At 41.6% G+C, this 24803-nt stretch overlaps 1 protein-coding gene across 1 annotated transcript; it reads right to left on the reverse strand.

Moving 5' to 3' along the window:
• Positions 1-1812: 1812 nt before the first annotated feature.
• Positions 1813-13235, reverse strand: LOC137466330 (inositol 1,4,5-trisphosphate receptor-interacting protein-like 1; the record flags this gene model as incomplete). The annotated part of the gene is made up of 2 exons (XM_068178091.1): positions 13214-13235; positions 1813-3645 (listed from the first exon to the last, which is right to left on the reverse strand). Coding segments are annotated over exons 1-2 (1855 nt in total), but the record flags the coding sequence as incomplete, so codon positions are not given.
• Between the last annotated feature and the right edge of the window lie 11568 nt (positions 13236-24803).

Consider the following 24803-nt stretch of genomic DNA (forward strand, 5'->3'; position numbering starts at 1 on the left):
AGGGACAGTTCTTGGTTCATTTCTGGTTTGATTGCCTGGATTCTGTTTGGTTTTGTTGTTGCTTTGTTTCCTTGGTGTGCCTGAAGTGTCCAGTCAGGAGCAGAGTGACTCTTGCCAAGGAACTTTGTGGTGCTGTTGCTCAATATTAAATCGGGTTTTTGCTGCTCCCTTGCCGGGGATTTTTTCAGCGCTCTCAAGCCCTCGTTGGTAACAGTGTGAAGGAGCCCTGGGCCAGGCTCTGGCCCTGGGAGACACGGGGACGCTGCCGGGGGGTCCCTGTCCCCTGTCCCGCCCCCCATGGCCCTGTGTCAGGCTCTGGGCTCGATCTCGTGGAACATCCTCTGGGGGAGGCTGCGGCGCCGGGGGCGGGGGGACCCGGGGGGACAGGGGACCCCGCTGTGCACGAGCAGCGTTGTACTTCTCTGGGGGAACTGGGAGGGGGGGCTGGGGCAGAGTCACCTCCCCAGTGACCTCACACAGCCCCTGTGATGTCACACAGCCCCTGCGATGTCATACAACCTCCTGTGATGTCACACAGCCCCTGTGAGGTCACAGAGACAACTCTGAGATGTCGCCCTGTGATGTCAGACAGCTGCTCTGTGATTTCACAGAAGACTCTGATATGTCACCCTGCAATGTCACTGTTTGTTCTTTGATGTGTTGGTACAAAGGCAAAGAGAATAAATGCTTCCAAATTACCATGAATCTCTACTATGTATGGCAAGAAGTAAATCATCTTTTGTTTAGCTGCAACTCACCATGGATAAAGCTGTGCATGGAAAGTAGCTCTCACTGCTAGACAATATTATATAGGCCTGGTGGAAAAGGTTATATTAATAGACCAGCAGGGCCTCTCCGAAAGGACACAGATAACCAGGAATAGAAAAAAGAGAAAAACAAAAAAGATGTATTGAACCACATGTTTTGCAGTTAAGGACTTCTCTGACTTCAACTCTTCGGACTGAATTGTTCCCCAGGAGCGTATAAAAGTGACTGTGTGAAGAAAACTTTTCCAAATATTCCTAAAAATTCAGGAGTACTCTGCTGCAAAATTTCAGGCACTTCAGGGCATTTTCACTTCAAGCTTCAAGCGTTTCTATGGAAATGCTTGACAGACAGCACACTTCATATATCCAACATCTCTGTTTGCAAAAAGTTTTTATTTCAGATAGGGGTATAGGAAGGACATTCTTTAAATACAGAGGGTTAAATGCAAAGAATGACACATTTCAGGCAATTTGAGAAACTTATTTTCTTTTATTAATTTCTCAAACATAGATATTCAAGTATTATTTAAAAGCAGACAAGCAACTACAGTAGGGTATTTCTCTACACTAAGGGTAACTTTGCAGAATAGTTATACACTGACAAGACTAAAGGGCATCTGGAAGGAATGCTAAGAAACAAGTCTAATTAAAGCTACAGCTCATTAAATGACTACATTAAGTCCCTAACAGACTAGGTTGCTGTCTTCGAGATATTTCAAGCAACCTCCATCAACTTCACTGTTCTTCTGTGAGGATGTGCAGGTGGAGCCAGTTTCTGCCTCATAGACTTTGGCAACAGCACCGTCGTAACTGGAAGGTGAAGGGCAAGGCCACTCAGAGATGTGTCTGCACAATGAATCCATGTGCTGCAGCATCTTCCTTCCGCAGGAGCAGGAAAGCAGCTTCAGGATTGCCAGTGACAAATGCAACAATTACGCAGCGTTCACGTGGCTGCCATCGGGTGTGACCCCCCCAGCACAGCTCTGTGCAGGGAACTCCTCTCAGTGGCTGGAGAGCAGCGTCCGGAGGCGAAATCGCAGCCGACCATAAGCTTTCAGTGCCTCTAGGTGGGCAGCAGGATCTCGGGCCAGGTGCTCAAAGAGGTTGAGTGGCTGAAGCCTTCGCATTGCTGGCGGCAAGCTGATCTCTGCAGGAAGCCTCCCGTTGCCGAGCACAAAGTGGTCCAGGTGTTTCAAGTGCAGGCAGCGGCGCAGGTACGCCATGACGTCCCACAGCCGCTGTGCAAATTCCCTCCTGTGCCACCGGGACAGCGGTACGGTGGTCAGCACGTGCATGACCACAGTCTTCCAGGTAGAGCTGGAAAAACCTGTGCCCCTCAGGATGCAGGTGAAGACCTGCAGGCATTTCAGGTGCAAGCTCTGGCACGGCATCTGCCTGGCGATGTGCTGCAAGAATTTTGCCTCTGCCACAGCATATGTCTCAGGCCACGCTGTGCTTGTGATTATGTCTGCCTCGGTGGGCTGACTGCTCACAAAGATGCTGGAGTTGCCTTTCTGGGCCTCTGTGGGATGGCTGACCACAAAGATGTCAGAGTCCCCTTGGCGCACCCCAAAGAGCATCTCCACCGTCAGGCTCTTCTTGCCTTTGCTCAGCTGGAATTGGCAGGACCGGCTGCAGGGCTGAAACACCAAGTGCCATGAGTATGACTGAGGCACGTGCAGCCACGAGCATCTCACCAACTGGTAGAACCAGCGGGAGGTTTTCTCCACATCCAGGTAGGAGCCGGTGCAGAGTGTCTCTAGGAGGCTGCGCTTCTGCTCCCGCCACAGCTCCTCCTGCGAGTGGTGCAGGAAGCACAACAGCTTCTCGCCCAGCCGCTCCCTCTCGCACAAGCACGCAAGCTCCACACGGACGCTGAAGGTCCTTGTTGCCATCTGCCCTGCACTGTTCAGCTCTAGGTGGAAGACGTGCCCTGGCGGGGGATTCAGTGGGACCAGCACGTGGTACACACCATCCCACCCACGGGGACTCCAGCCCTCAAAGGCACTGCCCACCCCGATGGCTTCTTGAGGCACCGGGTAGAAGCTATTGCTCACGCTGTCCACAAAGACACGCATGAAGCTCTCCATCAGCTCAGCTACCACTGAGCAACCTCTCTCCAGGTCCTCCACAGGCCACTGTATGCCATCCACTAAAAGGATGCCTTGCTCATTCCCAGCATCCTGAGTGTCTTCTCTGTCTTCGGGTCCACCATTGCCGCTCTCTTCCTTGCCACCATCACTGCCAACTTTTTCACTGGCAGCCACGTTACCTTGTTTGTCTTCTTTTCTATCCTTGTTCTTGTTTCCCTCCACGTTCACATCACCCTGTTCTTCAACCTTGTTTCTATCATTGCCATCTTCTTCTGTAACATCCTTATTTTCTTTCTCAGGTCCAGCAAAACCATTAAGGGCACTTTCATTCCCGCATTTACTGCTATCTTCCTGCTCAGTCACATCTCTGCTTCTCTGTTCACTGGCATCACTGCTTTCCTGCACCTTCACATCCATGTATTTTTCCTGTCCATCTATGTTGTCTTCACCTTCATTTATGTCATTGTTGTCGCCCACCTTTATAGTCACACTATTGTTTTTTTCTTCATTTCCATCTCCTTCTTCTTCCTTTCCAGTGTCCTTGTCTTGCTCCACCCGCACATCCTTGTGTTCTCCTTCATTTGCTTCATCTAGGTCTTCTTTATTTCCAACAACATGGCCAGGTTCTTCTTCATTTTCGTCACCACGACTGTCTCCTGGCACATCCCCATCACTCCGTCCCTCATCTTTCTTTAAATCATGTCCATTGTCTCTGTGAACATCGCTGTCTTCCTTCACCTTCACATCATCATTGCCTTCAATGGCATCATCACTGTCTCCTTCATCTACAGCCACAGGACTGCCTCCTCTGTCATTTTCAGTGCTGCTGTCATCTGCCTCCACAGTCACGTCAGTGTTTTCTCCACCTTCCTCTGGATCAGTGCTGTTTTCTTTCTGTTCTGTTCCTTTCTCATCTCCCAAGGTCTTGCAGGAGCTCTGGTCCTTGCTGCTGCTGCTGGTGTCGCAGCTCCTTCTCCTGCAGCTAAACCACAGGCCCAAGAAGAGCAGGACGCCAGCAAGAACCCAGAACGGCCACTGCTGCAGGGCACCAAAGAGCACGGCTCCCCAGCCCTCGTCCTGCTGCTCCAGGGGCCCCCGCTCCAGCTCCTGCAGCAGCTGAGCCATCTCACGGTCCAGCAGCTCCTGACGCTCCTTCATTCGCTGGTGCGTGGCCTCATCCAGCCCATCCCCAGCCGGCTGGGGGTACTGGATCAGGCTTTGCACGAGCATGAAGAGCAGTGACAGTAAAGCCATGGTCTGCAGGAGGACACACAGAAGGGGTTCAGTGGGGCCGGAATGGAGACGGACAATGAGGGGCAGGAGCAGCAGGGATGTGGCGGCAGGAAGGAGAGGGCCCCCGGCAGCTGGCAAGGCCTGCACCGCTGCCCCAGCAAGCAGCGTGCCCTCAGCGAGGCGCTCCCGCCGGGGCTGGGCCCTGGATGCGGGGGCAGCCCCAGGTACCGGCGCTTCTCCCCCAGCCCTCCTCCAGCCCCCAGCCCCGTCTCCTCACTGCTGTGCACTCACCGCTTGCCCAGGCTCTACTGGGGCAGCGGCACCCGCTGGGGCCTTTTCTAGCTGCCCCCATTGTGACACGGCGCCTGCGATGTCACAGAACCCAGAACGCGGCACAGGCCAGCCCCGCCCGCCGTCCCCAGCCCGGTCAGGGAACTCATCGTGGCCCTGGGCACCCCGAGCCCCAACAGACACCAAGTGCAGATCCATCACTCGGGAACCTGGGAACACCAGAGCTTCCCTTGACAGAGCAGGCACAAACACCCTCACACACAACCCTTGTCAAATTCAAATCTGGGTGACACGACCCAGGGATGTTCTCAGTGTACAAGTGCAGGCTTTTATTTAATACTGGTGGGGGACATTTTTTATTAGTAGTATTTATACTTATTACTTTGGGGTAGGATGTCATGTAAGCTAATGCTCTGTTACAGATTTCTGAAAGAAATCTAGGTTGCTTGGATGATGCACAGGAAGAGTTAATACCATCCTAAAAAGGCCAAATATTTTAATTACAAAATTTTGATGCCTTCAATAACCTCTTAGCTCTCAAACTCTGTGGTTCAACACCGTGCAAAATTCTGGTATAGCCAGGATTTTGTTCAGAAAGCAGAATGTCTGTGTTTTCAAATTTGTACAAAGATGTACCTCTGTCACTCCCACCATCTTCAAAATTGTCTCCCTTAAACAATGTTAGCCAATCTCTTTGACTGATAAAGGAACTTCTGTCTCTTTCTGCCATCTCTTTGTGTATTTATCTCCAAAGGACTGTGAGTACAGGAGAGATTATACTCCTCGACCTTTCTTTGGGGAACTCATCTCTAAATGGAACTGCAGAAATGGGGAGGGAGGAAAGGGAAGCAGGATGTGACTTGAGTACCTGCATCATGACCACAGATGGCCACTGCTAGACAGACACTGACGTCAGGCTGATCACGCTCGCCCATTGGTGTGTAGCAGAATAATGTTGGGATGGCTAAAACTGCTCTGAATTGGATTTGCTTAACAGATGTCATTAGCAAAAGTATTCCAATAAAGAGTTTTAAACTCTCTTCCGAGCTGATGCCACTTATCATGTATCTTCCCCGCATTCTTCTAGGGAAGCTGTTTTTGATGTTGTCCCTTCCTTCTTTTTACAAGGGAGCAAAAATTATTTGCCAAGTATCACTCTTCCAGATTTGTTTCCTCTCATTTTCCAAGATTTAATAAAGTGAACACTCAGCAGAATAGTTCTGTGTTTTTTGAACACAATTCTTCCTTTACCCAATTGAGGCCCTTCTGTGACCATGAAAACACAAAAACTGTTGTGAGCTACAGTTTACACTTAAGAGGTTGATATGGGTCAGTTCTCCCAGGTTATTCTTAGTTCATCTGCTATGTAAACTGTTGATGTCAGTGACTGGAAGCTGCTCTCCGGGACATTATATATATGATAATTATATGACAGAAAATGCAACATATAGTTGGATCTGACCTTCAAGTTCACTAGCTTAAAAAAAGAAAAAAAAAGTCTGTAAGAAATTTGCTGTTTTTTCTATTTATAAATGCCTTCACATTTATATTTAGTTTATGCACATACAAGAGCCTTTCCTTGCATGGACAGCAGTGCCCATCCATCATCAGTCTCGGGTATATTATAAGTCTCAATGATTACTGCCTCCAGAAAGCATTTTTGAGACAAAACAGGCAAATTCTTTTGCGTAACTATACAATCTTCCAGTAGTAAGATCTTCACTCTCACATAAACACTTCATGTTTTTCTGCAAAGGAATCTGAGATAGATTTTTCTGAGAAATAACAAACCACCAAAAATAATTAAATAACAAGCAAGAGGAAAACACCATTTCTTCACTCAACACACTTTCCTTGATTTTCATAAGCATTCAGATTTACAGCTGCTGATACTACCACAGGAGCAGGGCTTTGTCTGGTTTTGCTTCCTCTTCCAGCAGAGCAAGCACAGCTGCAAAATGCAAACTCATTTCTAGGTTCTCTTCTACATCACCAGTTTAGTACATTCCAACCAGTCATAGTTGTGCAACACCCCGTCAGGGAACTGGGATTACTGCAGTGTCACAGACAGTTTAAGTGAGGCTCAAGGAGCTGTACATAGTTTTAACTATGTTTTGTATGGATAATTAAATGATGCGTGACATGGAGATAAGCCAGCTGTACTGAAACTGAACAAACTAACTGCTCTGATGGAACAGTCAAGCATCTCATCAGTTATAAAATGAAACAGGTTTAAAGCAAAAACAATAGAGAACAGAATGCATGACATTGTAAAGTAGCATGTTCAAAGGACCATTTCTGAACTTTAAGCAAGTGTACTCATCCAGTCAAATTTTCAAAAGAATTCCTGGCACCAGAATGTTCTCTGTTTGCTTTTTCACCATGGTAAAAGAATGGATCACTCTTAGGGGAAAGAAAATCCTGTGTGCAGAACACTGCATGAAACTAAACAATGCTTTAAACGTGGCTAATTTCCATGTGGAGCTGATGATTTAGCACTGTCATCCTTCAGCAGAGGAGAAAGAACTGCCTGTCTTCAGTTTACTTATGCAAGATGAAGAAAGAATGTGAGGAGCGTGAATTTGATCTTGCTTCAATTTACTTCAGTAGCCAAACACTTGCCATGACTTCAGTGGGAGTGAGACTGCATCTTAGCTCATTCAATGTGGAGAAAAACAAATCAGCTGAGAATAATGCTCTTGTTGATTAGATTGATATTACTACCATAGTTGTTTTTAACAGTGCTAAGTAAATCCTCTTTTAAAAGCCAAAGGTTACCTTCAGTTGTGCTTTTTCCTATGTACTGTGTCACAGTGGAGGATTCCTGGTTCTGTGACCAAGTCACCACTGCTCACAGCAAGCATGGCATGCTCTGGGGTGTGGCCACATTCCCACATGGGAATGATATATGTTTGTGGATGTCACTGGGGACAACATCCAAATCTGGGCTGGGGCATCTCCCTCAGTCAATAAACCAGGGTGCACATTTCTGTAAAATAACTGCATTCACTGAGAAAAAAAGACTACACTAACTAAGATGTCCATGAAAATCAGCAAAGTAAATCAAATCAATAGGGTTACATTTGCAGTTAGGAATCTGCATTTCTGCAGGGAAATTTTAGGATAGCCACAAAGTGGAAAATATTTAATTTTTGGGTTTTTTTCCTGAGACGGCAATCAATCTTCTCGTTTGGCTATAGTCTACTTTCCCCTATAAAGTAGAACCTAGAGATACACTCAGAAAATATGTATGGAAGTACCTCTCAATTAATTAAAAAATATTATTACTCAGAAGATAGAGACACGACTGTCTACACTGTATGAATTAAACATACATGAATTAGGACACAGACTCTTCCATTCTTTATTAACAAAACTGATGCTGTCCTGAAAATGACATTAATGAATGAGACTGGTATATGAAAACCTTCTGCATCTGCTCTAGACGTTGGAATGAGCATGTTAAATGATGCAGCAGACAAGGAGGATGCACTTCTTAGGGAAGCTGAATGTCACTTCTGTGCTTAAGGAGTTCTGCAGTTTGGATGAAGGTCACAGGCTATGTCCAGGTGCACGAAAATGAATGATAAATACACACAGTTTCTCCTAGACTGAAAGCAGAGCTAGACAAAGAGTATGAAAATCAGGAATAATTCATCCCCTGGTTTTCTAAAGATGTCAATCTTCTATTAGAAGACAGTTTGTTAGCTCCTCCGCATATTAAAGCTATAACATAAAAATAGAAGCACCTCAAACTTGTAGAAGTATCTAAGATGCATAGATTAAGTAATGTCTATGCAGAGCGAGCACCCTAAAAACATCACAAGAGCAAGCAGTGACAATTTCTGGGATAGTAATGACATGAATCAGTATCTAAAAGTTAAGTATAAGTGAAGAAGAAAATTTTTCAACTAATGGATCAGGGAAAATGTGGTAATAAAGGATATGTGATTAAAGACATAGTGTATTATATTAACAGAGGTGGAGAATATATGACTTTGATTCTGTATTACAACACATTTCAATTGAGTTGTGTGTAGCTTTAGTTTTATACATGCACAATTTTTTAGAACACATTTTTAGAGTAGGGCATGCAATAAAAGAAATGCATTGTACTGCATTGATCCCCACATGACTCGCTGGAATATCTTAACATTTCCAGAACAGATTCCCACTTCTGAAGATGAAAACCCAGAGAAGATGAAAACCTGTAACTGCCATTAAGAGAAGGTCTAAAATTTTAATTGCTGTCTGAACACAAAGGAGCTGTGACATGCTGTGGTTTCTTGAAGCACTCCTGCAGTCACAGACACATCTTTAACTACCCCACCCTCTCCCTCTTCCCCATCCACCATTGACTGATGCAGCTGGGAAATTCAGTAACTGTGGAGCAAAATCTTGCTTACTTTCAGCTCTCCTGCCCCAGCAAATGCTCAGCTCCTCTGGGAAGGTGGACCTATGCCATAAACACACTGCACCTGGAAGAGAATGAAAACTTCCCTTCAAACACACACATGTGACCAGCTTTCTGGAACTGCCTGATGTTGCCAGTTTTCGTCTGTTTCCCACAAAGAAGGGAAAGAACTTTGTATTCTCCTCCTCATGATATTTCAAGTCATAATTCCAAAGAACAGAGATGCCAGGACTTGTCAGTGACATGACTAACAATCTTATGAGAACTGGCAAGACAGCTCATTTCTCCTACATCTTACAGAAACCTTGGAATTATTTTGTCTGAAACACTTGGGGGAAGCAAGATGGACTTAATTCTGACAACTTTATTAAATATTCAGTACATCTGACATCCTGATATCAACAACAAAAATATGGTTTAATTATGATAAGCCATACTGGTATCATTTACAATACCTAAGTGTGAAAAACTGCAATGAATTTTTTCTTGATCCATGTGGAAAAATACACACCTTCCACCCCCCCAAGAAAAGTAAGACAAGGCACAATAAATTCTCGTAATTCTCTTTCTTCTGGCTTTTCAGTTCCATCACAGCTCTCCAAATTAAAATTTATGTGCTATTTTGCATCTGTATCTGTTGTTGATTTGCCCCCCCACAGGGATAGAGGTGGATAAGTTTGGACAGGAAACGGTATCCCTCAAGCCAAACTGAAAGGTTTATAAAGTTGCTAATAAAAGTTTGGGTCAGGGCCTAAATATCAATCATCTGCTCATTGTCTTTTTGAACGAGCTCAGGCATTTTCCCAACCACTCCCAGCAGGTCTCTGCCACTATTCTAAACTAAGATTTCAGACATTTCTTTTTTTCCTGTGTTGACCGCAACAATTTTTTTTCTCCCCCTCTCTACCTGCCAAATGCATCCATCAGGATTTTGCCAAAGGCTATCTGCTTTTGAAGTTGAGAGGAATTCACTAATCGTGAGTGTCAAATCCACAATAAATGCCATTGCCATATGGTATACGCTGCTTTTGGGAATTATCTCAAAAGGCCTAGCTGTGAGAAGGCTGGCTGTATGTTAGGAGGGTTTTACTGCTAACTTTCATAACGCATGTCAGGTTTTCAGTTTCTGTATTCATTGGCTTCAGTGAGTGCAACTGTTTCCTGAATTTATAAAAATGTTGTCAAGATGCCTTGATCTTGCTTCCTCCGTCTCTCTCACACAAACACATCCAAACACATCTCTACACAGTGGAATAGCATGCACAGTGGCATGCAAATCTAGCAAAAGAGAAGCTTGTAAATAAATAGCATGTCATTCTGCTTACTCAATAAATTCCTCTGGGTGTTAAACTCATGACAAACGTATCATAAGCCCCGATGAAGGGTTTACAGCCTGTCCCATCACACCATCCTGAGTGCAATTCTGCCATGCATAGGAAGACATAAGTTTGAAAAACAGAGCAGAAATAGGTCCCGTAAGGGCAGGGTGCTGACATAGATGAAACGTAACTAACTGGAGAGCATTTGTTGTAGCTAAAGAAGACAGCATCAGTGTCACATCTCTGTGCATGTGGAGGTGTAATCTACATTCAAAGCAACATGAAATCTATCTCCTTTAAAAAAATGTCCATTAATACATAAATGTGTCTGTGTTGAAACTCCTCAGATACCATTCCCAACAAGAACTACACACAAGACTAAGAAATTGAACAGAGAAACACGGTTTTGTGATCCAAACAGGCAAGGAGAAAGAAAACCACATATGTGGAGTTTAACATACCAACGTAGTGATAGAAAAAGAATTACAAAAATAAATGTCAGGCCCCTTGAAACACTTGAGGCAGCGCTCTCAAACTTCTCTGATGCTCTAGGAAGATGTGAATGTCCTCCATGTCTCACATCATCCCCACCAGCCACATGGAAATATCTCCAATGCAGCTCGGAGTGTTTCAAGTATAACTCCCCTCTAATTTATGTAGTCTGTTAACATCCTCTTGGAGCAAACAGAAATAATAGTTTAAAAAGACAGCTGTATTTCAGAAACATGTGCCTCTACACGACAAAACAAAAAAAAAACCAGAATTTAATACCGTCCCTAGGCAGAATTCATCCATCTTTAAGGCTTCTATTTTGTATGTCTGATTTGTTTTCCTGGTAAGTAATACAAATGAACTGCTGGCAACATCACATCAAAACAAAAGCAGCAGAATCAGAAAAAAACACTGAAAAGTTTACCTTTATAGGAAAGCTTCAGTCTTAGGATATTTTGTTTTGACATTCCAGTGACTGGAAGGAACAGCATCACTAAAGACAGCAGGCTGCAGGCATGTGGCACTTGCAAAGTTCTCATTCTGCTCTCTTCTTCTGCATCTTCTTTTGCACTATCTCCCCACTTTTCAAACAACCCAAGTTTTATCTGGAAGAAAAAAAGGAAAACATCTGTAGACCTGCATTACTGCATAAATAATAATTCTGTAAGCAAGCCAGACCTACCTTTAAAGAGCAGCTCATTTAATTTCTTTGCTACAAAAGGATTTTTTTCTCCAGTACAAGTAAAAATGTTTTGTTTCTTTAATACTAAATTTGCACATTTTGACATTGGAAAAATATGTAAACTTTTCAACACCAGTGTCTAGCATAGCTAAAGTTCAAGCACAAATTAAATTAATACAGTATCCACACAAAGAATATTTGCCATTCAAAAGTGACCACGCAACTTGTTAGTTCATACCAGTTGACTGGATATCTTAATGTTTTATAACTTTTTATCTCAGTACTAAAGCTATTTTATGTTTATGCTATGACTGGAATGAACTGTAAGGTCTCAGATGCCATGGGGGTACAAGCAGCGTTAACAATGAGTACATACCCATCAAAACTTTCATGAATAAACTAAGAAAATTGGGTAGAACAAGCAGTTGTGTTTAGTTTTAATAGAAAAAAAGTCAGTGCAGATGATGGATTTAAAAGTGCTTTCAGTGTGATATTTCCAGCAGAATAACTGCAACTCATCCACCAAAACGTCCTACAAACTTTAATGAGTGTTTCAGGCTGGGGTCAATAGGCTGATATGAGATTTTGTTAGCACAGTGTGCAACTAAGCCAGCTTTGCAGCACTTTTCACTTAATAAGAGTCATTCATAGTCCATAAATCTTGAAGTGTTTTACAAATGAAAGCAATTATCCCTGTCCTTATTTTCCCTATGCAAAAACAGAACCATAAAGCTGCAGTGAACCTATTTCCTCAAGGTCACACAGCACAGTAGTTGAAAAGAAAACAGCAACAGCAATCCTGGTGTCCTTTGTACCCAGCTATCAAGGATCTCTTTTGCCCAATAACTCCACTTTTGCACAAGAAATTATTTTAAATGGTGTCTTGAGTTCTGAAGGCAAAACTTGATGGTTAATAAATCACAGAGATCAGAGTATGAAAATACTTGTAAGACCAGATCCTTCCTCCTGCAAGTGCATGATGCTAGAGGTCAAGGGAGACAGCTGGTGAAATTAAAAATATCAGTGTTTGAGTAATGCTGTAAAACCAAGGAGTAAAGAAATGTTATGCTTAGTCGAGAGATTAATGGCTCATGACTTGCCATGAAAATTATTTTCTGAAAGGTACTGGAACTGCCTGATTAAAAGAGCAATCCTAGAGCCCACGTCAGCCAGCACTTGCACAGACATCGAAGGAGAGGCTCCTTACAAGCCCATGAGGGATGCAGCACAGCTCGTGGCCCCTGGTCTAGCATTCGAGCTCCTGCAGCCCGGGGTCAGGCAACTCTGAGCTACAGCAGCACCCAGAACCATGGCATGAAAGCATGGAAACAGTTTTCTCCAGCAGAGGAAATCTCTCTCAGATGAAACTTGGGCTTTCTGAGCCTCCAGAACTTCTGTTAATAGTAAAAGACAAAGAAGTGTGCAAGAAGAGCACAATGGTGAAAGAGAAAGAGGGAAATAATTTGTAAAATGCCCAAAGCGTAGCTCCTATTGCGGAACACTGAGCTTCATTCTTCTCAGTCCCCTCTTCAACACTGACATTCAGTGTCTGAATGTACTACTCTTGGCCAAGGGGAGTGCATGTTCATGAGATGACATGGCGAGAAAACAGACAAACATGAAATGCCTGTTTCATCTTTCCCTTCCCTTTATTGCAGAATGAGATCTGAAGAGAAGGCCCTTACTTCTTCTGTGCCAACACATCTATTTGAGGGTGCACCACAAAAGACTGATGTGGATTGGACTATCGTAGGGTTAAACTGCCTTTAAAAATCTATTTAGGGGGAAGAAGGGGAACAGAGGGGGAGGGGAGGAGGGGGAAGAATATATGAAGGTGAGACACCAGCCCTGTCCATCTTCAGCAGGATGATAGTGACAAACCATACTTCAAAAAGAAGCAATTAAGTGGGAGCCAGTCTCACTGCAAGCATGTTGAGACGTCATGGCCTGAAGGTCTGGGCCTCAGACAACAGGGAATTCACCAAAGGATTTGGGATTCATTTTCTTGAGGCAAATTACTGTGAAGAATCAAGACTAAATTTGACTAAAAAACCAGTTTTGTCGATGCACTGTCATTTGCTGAATTGATTGAGAATCAGCACCAAACTCAGGCCTTTGGCCATAGCTCACAACCTCACTTTTTCATTTAGGCATTTTTTGCTAATGGGAACCTTCAGGTTTTTTTGGTTGTTTTTTTTTCCTCTTTTCCCTTTTATTTGAATAATGTCTCTGAAAAACCATTTGCCTTCACAAGGCGGTTGGTTAGTTTACACTGGAGGCAGCTGCTCTGTGGGCTCGAGCCAACCCTGTCTTTAGATTCATTGCAATCTGGCCAGATTGTCACATATATTTTTAGTTTATGATGATCCTCTAATACAATTCCAGCTTCCACACAGAGTCCTTCCAACAGTCTAGCTCAGGTTAATGAACTTCAGGCCAACTAACTTGCCATTAATCTTCAGGAAATATCCTTCCTCTCTGTAACATAAGCAATGTCAATCAGTGTCCTGTGCTGAAAAGACCCACAGTCACACTGATCAGAAGCAAACAGTCCCATGAGCAGAAATAAAACATGAATCCTAAAAGCAAATTCTACTACCCCGTTCCTTCCTCCCCTCAAAAGTAAGAAGAATTTGGTCAGAGAAGGAAAAATTACTGGTTTGTTCAGTTCTTTGATACTTGAGCTAAGGACCAACACCTTCTAAAACTTCCTCACCATGAACAGATCCAAAATAAATGAGGAAAAAGAGTCTGAAAAGAAAAATGCCGAGGCTAAAGCTGCTTCCCCACCTTGGCTTCAGCTAGGAAATAGCACTGCACTGTGTTAATTATCACCTGCAAGATCGACCAGGGAAGGAAGCCATGCACACACCTCGCTGAAACGGGGGCATTTCCAGCGGAATAAAGGAGCTTTTATTTGCCCCATGTAGGGGCGGGAGGCACAAGGCTGAGAGGGGCTGAGCAGCCTGGCTCCATCCTGCTTGGACCTCCCAGCGGGGCCCAAAAATTGGGACCGGGCTGTGGGTAACGCTGCCAGAAGACAGAAAGTGGATCTGCGGGTGGGTTGCCATCCTGACAGAGAGAGGGGCCAGACCTGACTGGCACATGTGCCATGGCACGTCCCGAAACGAGGTGTCACCTCCCCGCAATTGGTCACATCTAGTGGAGCCTATAAAACAGATTGCTCCGAAGCTACTGTCTGAAACAAGAAAACCTGGGGCCAATTTACTAAACATAATTTATTCCAGGCCCTTTGTGGCAATAAACAGAGCTCTTCAGCCTTCTCAAACACACAGACAGTAAGGAGCTCTGTGCTTATGGGAGCTTTTTCAGATCGTTCAGCCCAAACCTATCTAAATGCAAAATCTTGCATTCACAAATACTGTGTAGTTTCCGACTTCTCCTGGCGTCAAGACGTCCAGAGCTGAAACGACTGTGACCCATCTGCAAACACACACTTTTTAAACTGTATTCAGGAAACTCTCGGTTAATTCTGTGAAAAAAGCCTTTATGGAATTGGTGGATAATTTAAAACCTGTTTCCAGCACTATTTTTCCAAGGTAATTTTAAAATTCAGAATTTTATTTTCCAATAAAGAGTTGTGGCTCAGTTTTAGTGAATCTAATAGCAATGCTGCAAATTGTGACAACTGAAAATCTAGAGCTACAAGCTCTAGATAAAATCTAGTCACTCCAAGCTTATAAATCTAGCCACTATAGCTTATAAAATCTAGTCACTATAAGCTTATAAGTTAATTATAAACCTAATAAGTAAGTTGCCTAAGCCACGTAGCTTCAATACGTAATTTTCTATCACTGATGCAAGAGTTTTTCTTTCTTCTCCTCATCTATCCTTGTTTGACATCTTGTGGTTTTATTTTATTTTGGTCAATGGAGTCAGAAGAGAGCAAAAAATGTCCCTTCCAGACATCAGCAAAATAGCATGAGTGGCCTTTCAGACAAATATATTGCTTTAAAAGATTTAAAACTAACCAGCTACAATATAAACAAAAATTACCCCACCTACGATTCATATTTATTGAAAGGTACATTATCCCTTTAACATCTCTTTATTAAGAGATCAATATCTGTTTATTTAGATAGAATATTTTCTACTATTACAAGTAGAAAATCTATATGCACACAAATTTAAAGCACGTTATTTTAACTACAAGTATACAGATATGTGTGTCCAATGCATTATGCAGATATCTCACCTTGAAATTATCATACAAATTCCAAAAGAAAAATTACTGTGGTTGTCTACTGTGTGGTTCAAAACTGTACTATAATCATGAACTGGATATTGAATTGCCTTTGTTAGTAAGAGGGAAAACTGCAAGCATACATGGCTTAGATTAGTAACTTAGAAAGTCAAATAGACTAAAAATAAAATTACACCTTCAGACTTACTTAACAATCTTAACTTAGTTCTGCAATAACAAAGATGACATTGATCCAGAGCATAATGAAACTATGTTCTTGCAGCCCTTAGATAGATGGTCTGTTTATTATTTGGCAGAAGATGCTTTTCTCTTCATTGTGAAATCTCAGTTAAAGCTAACTCCATCCAAGAACTGGTAAGCAGTATTATTCATCACTATTCTCCTACTTATTAAGTAGGTTTTGTGCTGTTTATAGTCCAGAAAATGTTCCCTTTCAGGATTCAGAAAAATACTGCTTTTTACACAAACCCCAGATCAGCATTACCTCACTTCCCAACACCAGGAGAAATTAATGAATAAAAATACAATGGTAAAATCAAAAAGCATTATGTGAGCCTACAGTAAGTGATTTTTTTTTCATTTTATGTTGCATAAATCACTGGGTTTAGTCTACCTGGTTTAGATGAGGCTTTGCCATGCAGCAGTCTTCGCTATTGTTAAATACCCAAACAATTAGCAGAGACTCCTAAGAAGCATAACCCAGCTTACATTGAGTTTTGCAAAACTATAAAGGCTTTAACTTTTACTGAGCTCCTCACAGGATTTACACACCATCCATTCAACACCAATAACTTGGCAAGAAAAATCACTGCTGTGACTCTCACTTCAGAAAAACCAAATCTAGCAAAGAAAAATGAAGGGTCTGAGAGACAATGAGGACACAATTGAGGGAACAGAGTCAGCAAAAAAATCTTCTTGCAGAGAACCATCTGATAATAAATAAAGCTCTCCAATAGAGAGAGAAAATACATTTGAGGATTACACTGGATTTTTGTTGAGATGAACTCAAGCTCAAGTAAAAAATGGTGACTAAGGAAGTGAAATGAGAGAAGAAGGAGGAAGGAACTCCCTTACTTTGTTTACTTTTTCATACTTTTCAGCATCTTTCTGAAGGGAATCTGCTGGTGGAAGCATTTCTAACAGGCATGTAGTCTGTTTGGAGATAAACACTGGTTGAAATGGTAGAAACCTTACAGAATGGTCTGTGTCACATTGCTCTGAAGAGCTCATCTGACCATGAAATTTACTGTTGGGCACCTAAAATTATACACATAGGAAACGAGCACTACATCCTCAAAAGATATCAGGATCTTTTTCAGGTCAATGTCAGTGAGGTCAGGATTGCACTCAAAAATTTCACACAGACACAGAAGTAATCTTTTCAGAAAGTGACAGATAGACAGCCATGCACACAGACATGTTATGTATCATTACAAACGGTGATTCCGAGAAATTTTATCTGTGGCATTCTATATTTTGGACATGTAACACATAAATCCAAGACTGATGATAAAGCAAATGCTATTCTCTAACCCTAATTATTTGTATATTGTGTCTCCTCAAAAAAAAAAAAAAAAAAAAAAAACAAACAAACAACAAAAAAACAAACCCAAAAAAACAACCCAAAAAAAACACCCAAAAAACCCCCCAAAAAACAACCAGACTCACTGCTTTCTACATTCTATAGGCTGTTTCTCAAACACAGTATCTATTGTTCAAGAAAAAGGATAGGATGGAAAGCAATTTGTCATCTGAAAATTGTATTTCCAAGAGGAGGTAGGGACATAAATAAAATGTCCCACCAGTCAGATGTGAAGCTGGGATCTTTGCACAGAAATATCAACATGCCTTTCACTCTACAGTTAGATGCATATGTATCTCTTATGGATTCTTTTTCCTCATTTCCTCTTGTTTCCTTTGGGGAAGGAACTATGACTTCAGGTATTACGTCCATCATAACAGCTTTCTATAGGCTCTTTATTTAGAAAGACATGAGAATGCCCTACAAGTCTGATCATTAAAAAAAAAAAAAAAAAAAAAAAAAACCCACCAAAAAACCCCCAAACAACAAAACCCAAACACAAGCCAAAGAAGAAGGCAGTGTAAAGCACGATTTAGCAACACATAAGAATCAAAAGGAGCCCTAAGCCAAACCTGTGTTACATTATTTTAAGTACAGCATGTTTCCCCAGCAGACCAAAAAAAACCACTAACGCTATGAAAAGTGATTCTAAGATGAGTTTTGTAATTCTGGTATCCAAGAAAAGAAAAAAGCAGTAGTATGAAAATTCCTAGAGACATTAATGAAAATGTAGACTAGATGGAAAACCACGTACTGTGACGTCTGAAGGGTTTCAAAGAGAGACAGAGAATTTTCCTCCGAAATGTCTGTCACCACCTGCAGCACTTGGGATGGTTTGGCTCAGCTCTGAGTGAAGGAGACAACACTTGCAGGAAGCTCTGCCTGTGGAACAGCCTTGGCCTGCTCTTGAGAAAATACTGGAAAGCCAGAAAAATGTCACAATGGCCATCAGAGAAAACAAATGCTCATTTTGGGGAGATCTGCCTGAGCATTTAAACTCTAGCAGATGGCATTTCTCCTGCTGCAGCCTGAATTACCCTCAGGCAGCACTGTCAAGCCACCTAAACCACTGACCCTGCAACCACCATTCTTCTGCTGGAAGAAACATAAACCTACCTTGGCCAACACAAAGGAAGGATTACAGTCTCATTTTCGCCTCCAGGAGTTCTTGCCAGTGTTTTGCTATGGAAAAACCGTTCTCTGCTATTTCCTTTCATAGGAGACCTTCCAAAATATGCAGGAGTGAAGCATCGGTCCTCTAGCAGGGACCAGAAGTCTGAACTGGCTGATATTTTTGGGCATTACCAGTAACTAGTGGCAATGGGGTATTCTACAGATTAGTTACTTGAACTTGCCCTATCATGACTTTTGTACATTTGTGAAAAACCCAGCTTGAAGGGACAGTAGTGCAGCACTCTGGTGAAATCTGTGATATATCAAATCCAGACTTACAGCTCTGCAGGACACAGCAGGAAGGTGGATAGCAGTGCATACTCTGAAAGGGAACAGCCTGTGAGTTTCTGCATGGATACATCTACAGATGCAAGTAGGTGGGGCTCTCCTGTCCTTGATCCAAGCAATCCAGACCTCAGCCAGATCCTAGTGCTGTATGGCTCCATTAATTGCACACTATACAGCAACAGATTACACATTTCAGCCATACACACATCTGAGGCACCACCAGACAGCCAACTCTGTGTGCAGGCACAACCTGCAGATCATGCACACCATCACAACTCAGCAGACTCTACTAAATCAAAAACTCAACCAAAACAACCCTAAAACAAACCCTCCCCAAAGCAGAAAGAAATAAAGGAACAAAGATTTACATTTACATAAATATTTAAAAGGTAAATTTCATTTCACAGCTAATGCTTTATTGTACTAAAATTTGTAGCTATATTATCTCATGTAAGCATTAATGTATTGCCCAACAGTTTGTAATTTTGTGTAAATGCTTGCAGGCACTCACAGCTGTATCTAAAGTCTGTGAGACTCTCCGATAAAAACAGAATGTTACAAATGTTAAGTAGAGGCAACTGCATGTTGTAGTTGGCATCTTAATATAATAAAATATTTTTTTTATTTTTTCTATTTTACAAATCCTGAAAGCATGTTTCCTTAACTGCCAGTACTATTTAGTTTATTGTCAGCTGTGTAGAAGTCAAATCATAACTTTCAAAATAATTCAGGCTAATGCAGTTTAGTAATGGTTAAAAAAATGTGTACTTCATACGGCAGCTGGGCTTTGATCAAATCTGTTTGCTGTATATCCAATGGCATATTTTACTAAAATTCCTTTCATCAACGTATGGCCTCATTATTTGATGCACTGTCAGTGAACTCTGTGCAGCACAGTCTGCAGGATTTCATATATAAACTACACTATAGGGAAAGACATGCCAGAAGGATTTTAATTTCCACTTTCAACAAATTGATTTAAAAATTCATTACTATACTATTGAAGTCTACTGGAGAAGGTTTTTTTTTAATGCATTGTCCACCTAATTTTGGATCAACATTTTGTGCAGCTAAAATGTAAAGTGATACACATATGAACGTGTACACTGCACAGCAGTGATCATCTGTTGGCCCAATAACCCAGTTATTTTATTGTTAGACTGAACACATTTGCTTTCTTTCTGTTTTTTTTTAACATTTGATTTCATTTAAATTTGGAGTATATGTGACAGAGAATCAGCAGAGTCTCTATAAAAAATCCCACTTGTGAGCTTACACAAGTCATTGACTCAATGGGGACCTGCTCCTCTTGATGGGTTTCCCTCAGGTACTCATCATCACAGCATCTGAGCACTTTAAAAGCTTTAATGTCTCCATTCTCTACCCTCTATCCTTGTTAGAGGTAGCTGGATTTCTTTTAATGCTGCCATCGGAGATGACATCCCTTGGATAACATCACACTAGCCGTCAGGACCAGTACCCACATCCCCCTAGTCACACAGCCAACCTTCTCCACAGGGACAACAGACTTGGAACTCCTGCAGGGAGATCCATGACTCACATGCCACTTTTTACAGTGTTTTATTTGTGATTTAAGTGCTTGTGCAAACTGCAGAAAATTACAATCACAGTTTCATTTTCTATAAAGAACTTCACAGAGCTGTGTAAGGAAAAACACACTGCCAGTATGGGTTCAGACAGCAGGTCATCAAAGCTTTAACAGCCCTGTGTCCTCTGATCATCAATTTTACCATTTTCAAGGGTTACAACATGCTGCTATCTATTCAGAGCTTCAAAAACCTTTCTGTTTGTGACACAGCAGGAATCACTTTATATTTGGTGCAACAGTTGTTTTGCTATTTTTAAGCTGCTTTATGAGGGGTGCTATCATGACAGTTCCTGGAATCTGAAACAGCCATACTTGAAAAAGAAACCAAGAATTCATGCATCACCTCCTCCATTCAACACAGAAATACTTCCACTTTAGTTTAAAATCACAATAACTTTCCTGTGTCTTGTGAGGACACAGTGTGCAAGGATGAATCAGTATTTCACTGAAAAAAAAGGAAAAATTTAGATGGTTAACCAGTTAGTTTCCATAACCAGAAGACCAATATTAAAAAGGCAGGATGTAAAACACTTCTCATTTCCTTTTCCCCTAAGTCATTTGTCCCCTAAGATGATGAGGCAATCTCAATCTTGAGGGACTTCTGAGGTTTCATTCCTCAGGGAATGAAAGGATTGTCAACACTGGAACAGGAGCTCAGAGAAATTGTGGATTCTCCATCTTTGCAGACATTTGAAGCTTGACTGGACATAGCTCTAAGCAATCTAATCCAAAGCTGAAGTTATCCATCCTTCGAAATACAAATAAAATCATATGACTTCCTCATGTCTCCTTCAATCCTTATTTTTCTACTATTTCCTTTAGCAGTTAATGGACAAATTAATAACTGAACTGAATCACACACTGAAGGTCTTGCTCAACATCCAACACCCTTCCACTTAAACTTGGATGTCTGACAGCCATCAAATGACTTTTTCTACTCTCTAGTGACCTTCTCTTCCCAAGGACTCTTCTGATAAGGGCAATGTCTACCTGAGCTGCTTACGAATTAACTACTTCACTATTAAAATCTGACTGAAAACAGGATCACTTGTCTTTTATAACACTGTCCAAAAGCTGAAGCAATTCAAGAACTGATCCATAGGCAGATAATCAACCCCTGTACCAAGAATAGCAATGTGTGCATAGGACAAGTGGAGTACACACAGCATAGGTACAGGCACTGCATTAGCTGTATCACTTAATTCAGTATCTCACAGCTTCCACGTACAGTTCACCCACATGGTCCTGGTTTGCCCATCCCGTGAAAACTAAGCCCACAGCTGAGTGTCAAAGTTATTAACATGGTATGTGAAATAAGGCTTTTGCCTGCACGGAGACAAGAGGGGGATTTATTCCAAGATTTCCCCACTGGAGTCTGAAGAAGCTGGGTGAAAAATGCCACTGGATGAATTATTGACACCCAAACCACGCCAATGACTTCTGCTCGCCCAGCACACAAGACCATCTGTGTGTTCCCTCCTGACCTCTCTTTTCTATCCAGATCAGCAGCTCTTTCCTGCCAGTCTATTATGTCCCAGTGACACCAGGAAGTGGAAGCCATTGTAGTTACCACATTAAATATTTCTCAACATTGCAGGGAAAAAAAACTACTAGAAAGGAATTGGGCTCCATGCTGGCTTAGCTAGAAAAAGAAATGTGGTGGAGAAGATTAAGCTGTGTTTCTATAGCCACAGCTGAGCAGGTGGCAAAGACCCATCACTGGTGCTTGTTCCATAGAGGATTCCACTCCCTGGCAAAACAGTTACTCCTCAAAGAAACCAGGGCTTGAAGATATCCAGGACTCTGCCTGTCAGATGAGCCTTGTGTAAGTTTATGAAGTCTTGGGGTCACTATGATTAACTACCTTCCTTAAGCTGTTCCCCACAAGGCTTTAGTGCTTTTAAACCACTGACCCCTTGAATTAAAGAGGAAGATTTCTCTTTTCACAGCTGTGACTCAACACAGGAAGGAATTCAGAGACATCTGAAAACAAAGCCAGGCAGAATTAAAAACAAAATCCTTTAATGACAGATTTAGCAAGTGATGGGCACAGCTGGAGCTTACAAATACAACTAAGCAAATGAGCATGCATTATACAACAACCTTACATAGACAGATCCTGTGAAGGGCAATTTCCTCACAAGGAATTGCAAAAACCTAACTGCTATGAATAAATCATCAGAAAAACTAGATATTGGCTGTTCAAAAGGAATCTGAGTCTTCAGATCCTTTACCAAACTAAATGGTAACCACCCCTAAAATATGTGACAACCAATTAAGAAACTAAAGCCTTCACTTTTAGTTATTGTCTATTTAAATCACAATACAAAATCAAAATTCCTGTGCCTAGAGAAGAATAAAACACTATTAAGGTAGTTTTCAAAACTTATATAATACCTTTCATACATTCAACTTAAAATATAACAGTAACTAGTACATACATCATGGAGTCATTGTAAAGAAAATGTGTGCCTACTATTTCTGCTGGGGAAACTGATGCTAAATGTACTCACTAGATATTCTAGGAGGAATTGAAGTGAAAAAAAGAAGTGGAATTAGATAGTAACAGCTAATTATCAGTGTCACTATCTTAAACATGACATGCTTCTTTCTACCCAGTCAAATGGGCTACATGACACAGCAGACTACTTTTAAGAAGCAAGCACAAGTTTGCCGATGAACTTTATAAAGTGCAACAAATATCTTGAAGATAATCAAGCATGAGGAGTTGACCACCTCCACACAGTACTGCAAAGCAAAACAACAATGACTACTGAAAATTCTATTTCCCTTATCTGCCTAGCTGGGGTATGTGACATGCATTAATGGCACGGGGAATAATGTACTTGCACTCAGACCCTGGACTGACTGATGTCAAATGAAGTTCAACCATTCATATTAATGGGGATCAGCATTTGTCCGAGGGAATGGAAGCCTCTCGGACCTCAGGGTCATGAATTGACAAGCTATCGAACATTTTCTCTGTAGTGCTGACCATCCTCCATCCCCACTGAGCTCAGCTGTCTGGACTCTTAGTCCCGCTCCAGCTGCTTTGTGCTCCTCCTGAGGCACAGAAAGAGCTCATTACAGATTCTTTCTGTGTAATGTGCAATGAGGGCTGAGGTCTCACAACTCCCTTTCTAGGAAATGCAGAATAGTCACATTTCTCCGGACCCCAAGAAAAACAGAGACATACATGTAAACTGTGAGTTTTGTTATTCTGGAGATCTGTAATTGACTAAGCCAGATGGTGACAGAAGTGCCATTAATGCCAAAAAAAAAAAAAAAAACCAAAAAAAAAAAAACCCCAAAAAACCCCAAACCCAAACCACTGAAAATATCTCCTCAAAAGAACAAAGATGACTAATAACTTGTACCAAGAAAATGACTGTTGAATTGCTATTGTCTCACACCACTAATACACTGGCAGGATGCAAAAAGCCGTTTTCCTTACAGATAGATTTTCTGGAAAAATACCTTCTCGCAGAACTTATTCTTGAATGGTCTCAGGATATCTATAAACTCATGGGTTGTAGTCAATCTAATGATCAGCAAGCAGTAACTTCAGACAGCTGATAAAAGTCTGTAGCTGATATTACCCATTAAAACATTAAAACATGCAAAAGAAACCACTGCAGCAGAGTTTTGGTCTTCTTAATATCAAGTAGAGCAATTCTGGGAGTAAGGACAGTTATAATTTTCACCATCATCATTAATCCTAATAAAATTAAGAAGGGCAATAGTAACAATGATAACCGTAACTTTTTTCCTAAACTTTTTTGGCAACAAAAAGTCTGCCAGATGCAAATTTAAATTTTATGGATGATAAGAAAGTCAGCTGTTTCTAGTGACTTTTACAAGTTATAACCCAGCTCTGGTAGTCAGGACATGCAGAGTGAGTGAATTCAAAAAGCCCACTCAAGCCCTGGCATCTCTGTTTCTTTAGAGGCACCTCAACCACACTCTTGTTTTTCAGAGGAGTTTGTGCAGACATTAAAAACCATAAAGCAATAAAAAGAAAAGAATTCAGCATGCAAGGCCAACCCCAATGAAGGATGAGACAAATGAAAAAAACAAGATTAAAGTAAGTGCATAAAAAATTTCAGTATCATGAGACACTAAACTGACCCATGAACTATAACTTGACCATGTCTCCTTTAATTGTTCCACATAAGGATCTGCTTTCTGAAAAAGAAGAATATCTTTAGCAGACATAGTGCTACAGCCGTTTTTTCCTTTATCAATAGTATATGCGTACTGTAGTGCAAGTTACGGAACTTAAGTTCTACCACAGAAAGAAGCATGTAGGATGTAGGAGACAGACAGCTAGACCAGAAAATGCCTTCTATATGTACCTGGTGAACTACCAGTAGAAGTCACCACAAAACAATGAAGATCTATTCCTGACGGTAATATAAGGTGAAATATAAAAGCTAAAAAGGCAAGACTGCAAACTTAGGCAGTCAGTAACTGAGAAAGTATTCACATTTGATATTCTTTCAGCATAAAAGTGGTCTCTCATTTTTCTTTCCTTAGCAATATGGATCACAAAACATATTACTAATTTTCTACATTTAAGCAGTTCTGGGTTTTCTCCACCTTCAACATTAATTTCCTGTTCCAGAAAAATCCTCT

The sequence above is a fragment of the Anomalospiza imberbis genome, unplaced genomic scaffold, assembly GCF_031753505.1.
Source record: "Anomalospiza imberbis isolate Cuckoo-Finch-1a 21T00152 unplaced genomic scaffold, ASM3175350v1 scaffold_176, whole genome shotgun sequence".
In the NCBI taxonomy this organism is placed as follows: domain Eukaryota; kingdom Metazoa; phylum Chordata; class Aves; order Passeriformes; family Viduidae; genus Anomalospiza; species Anomalospiza imberbis.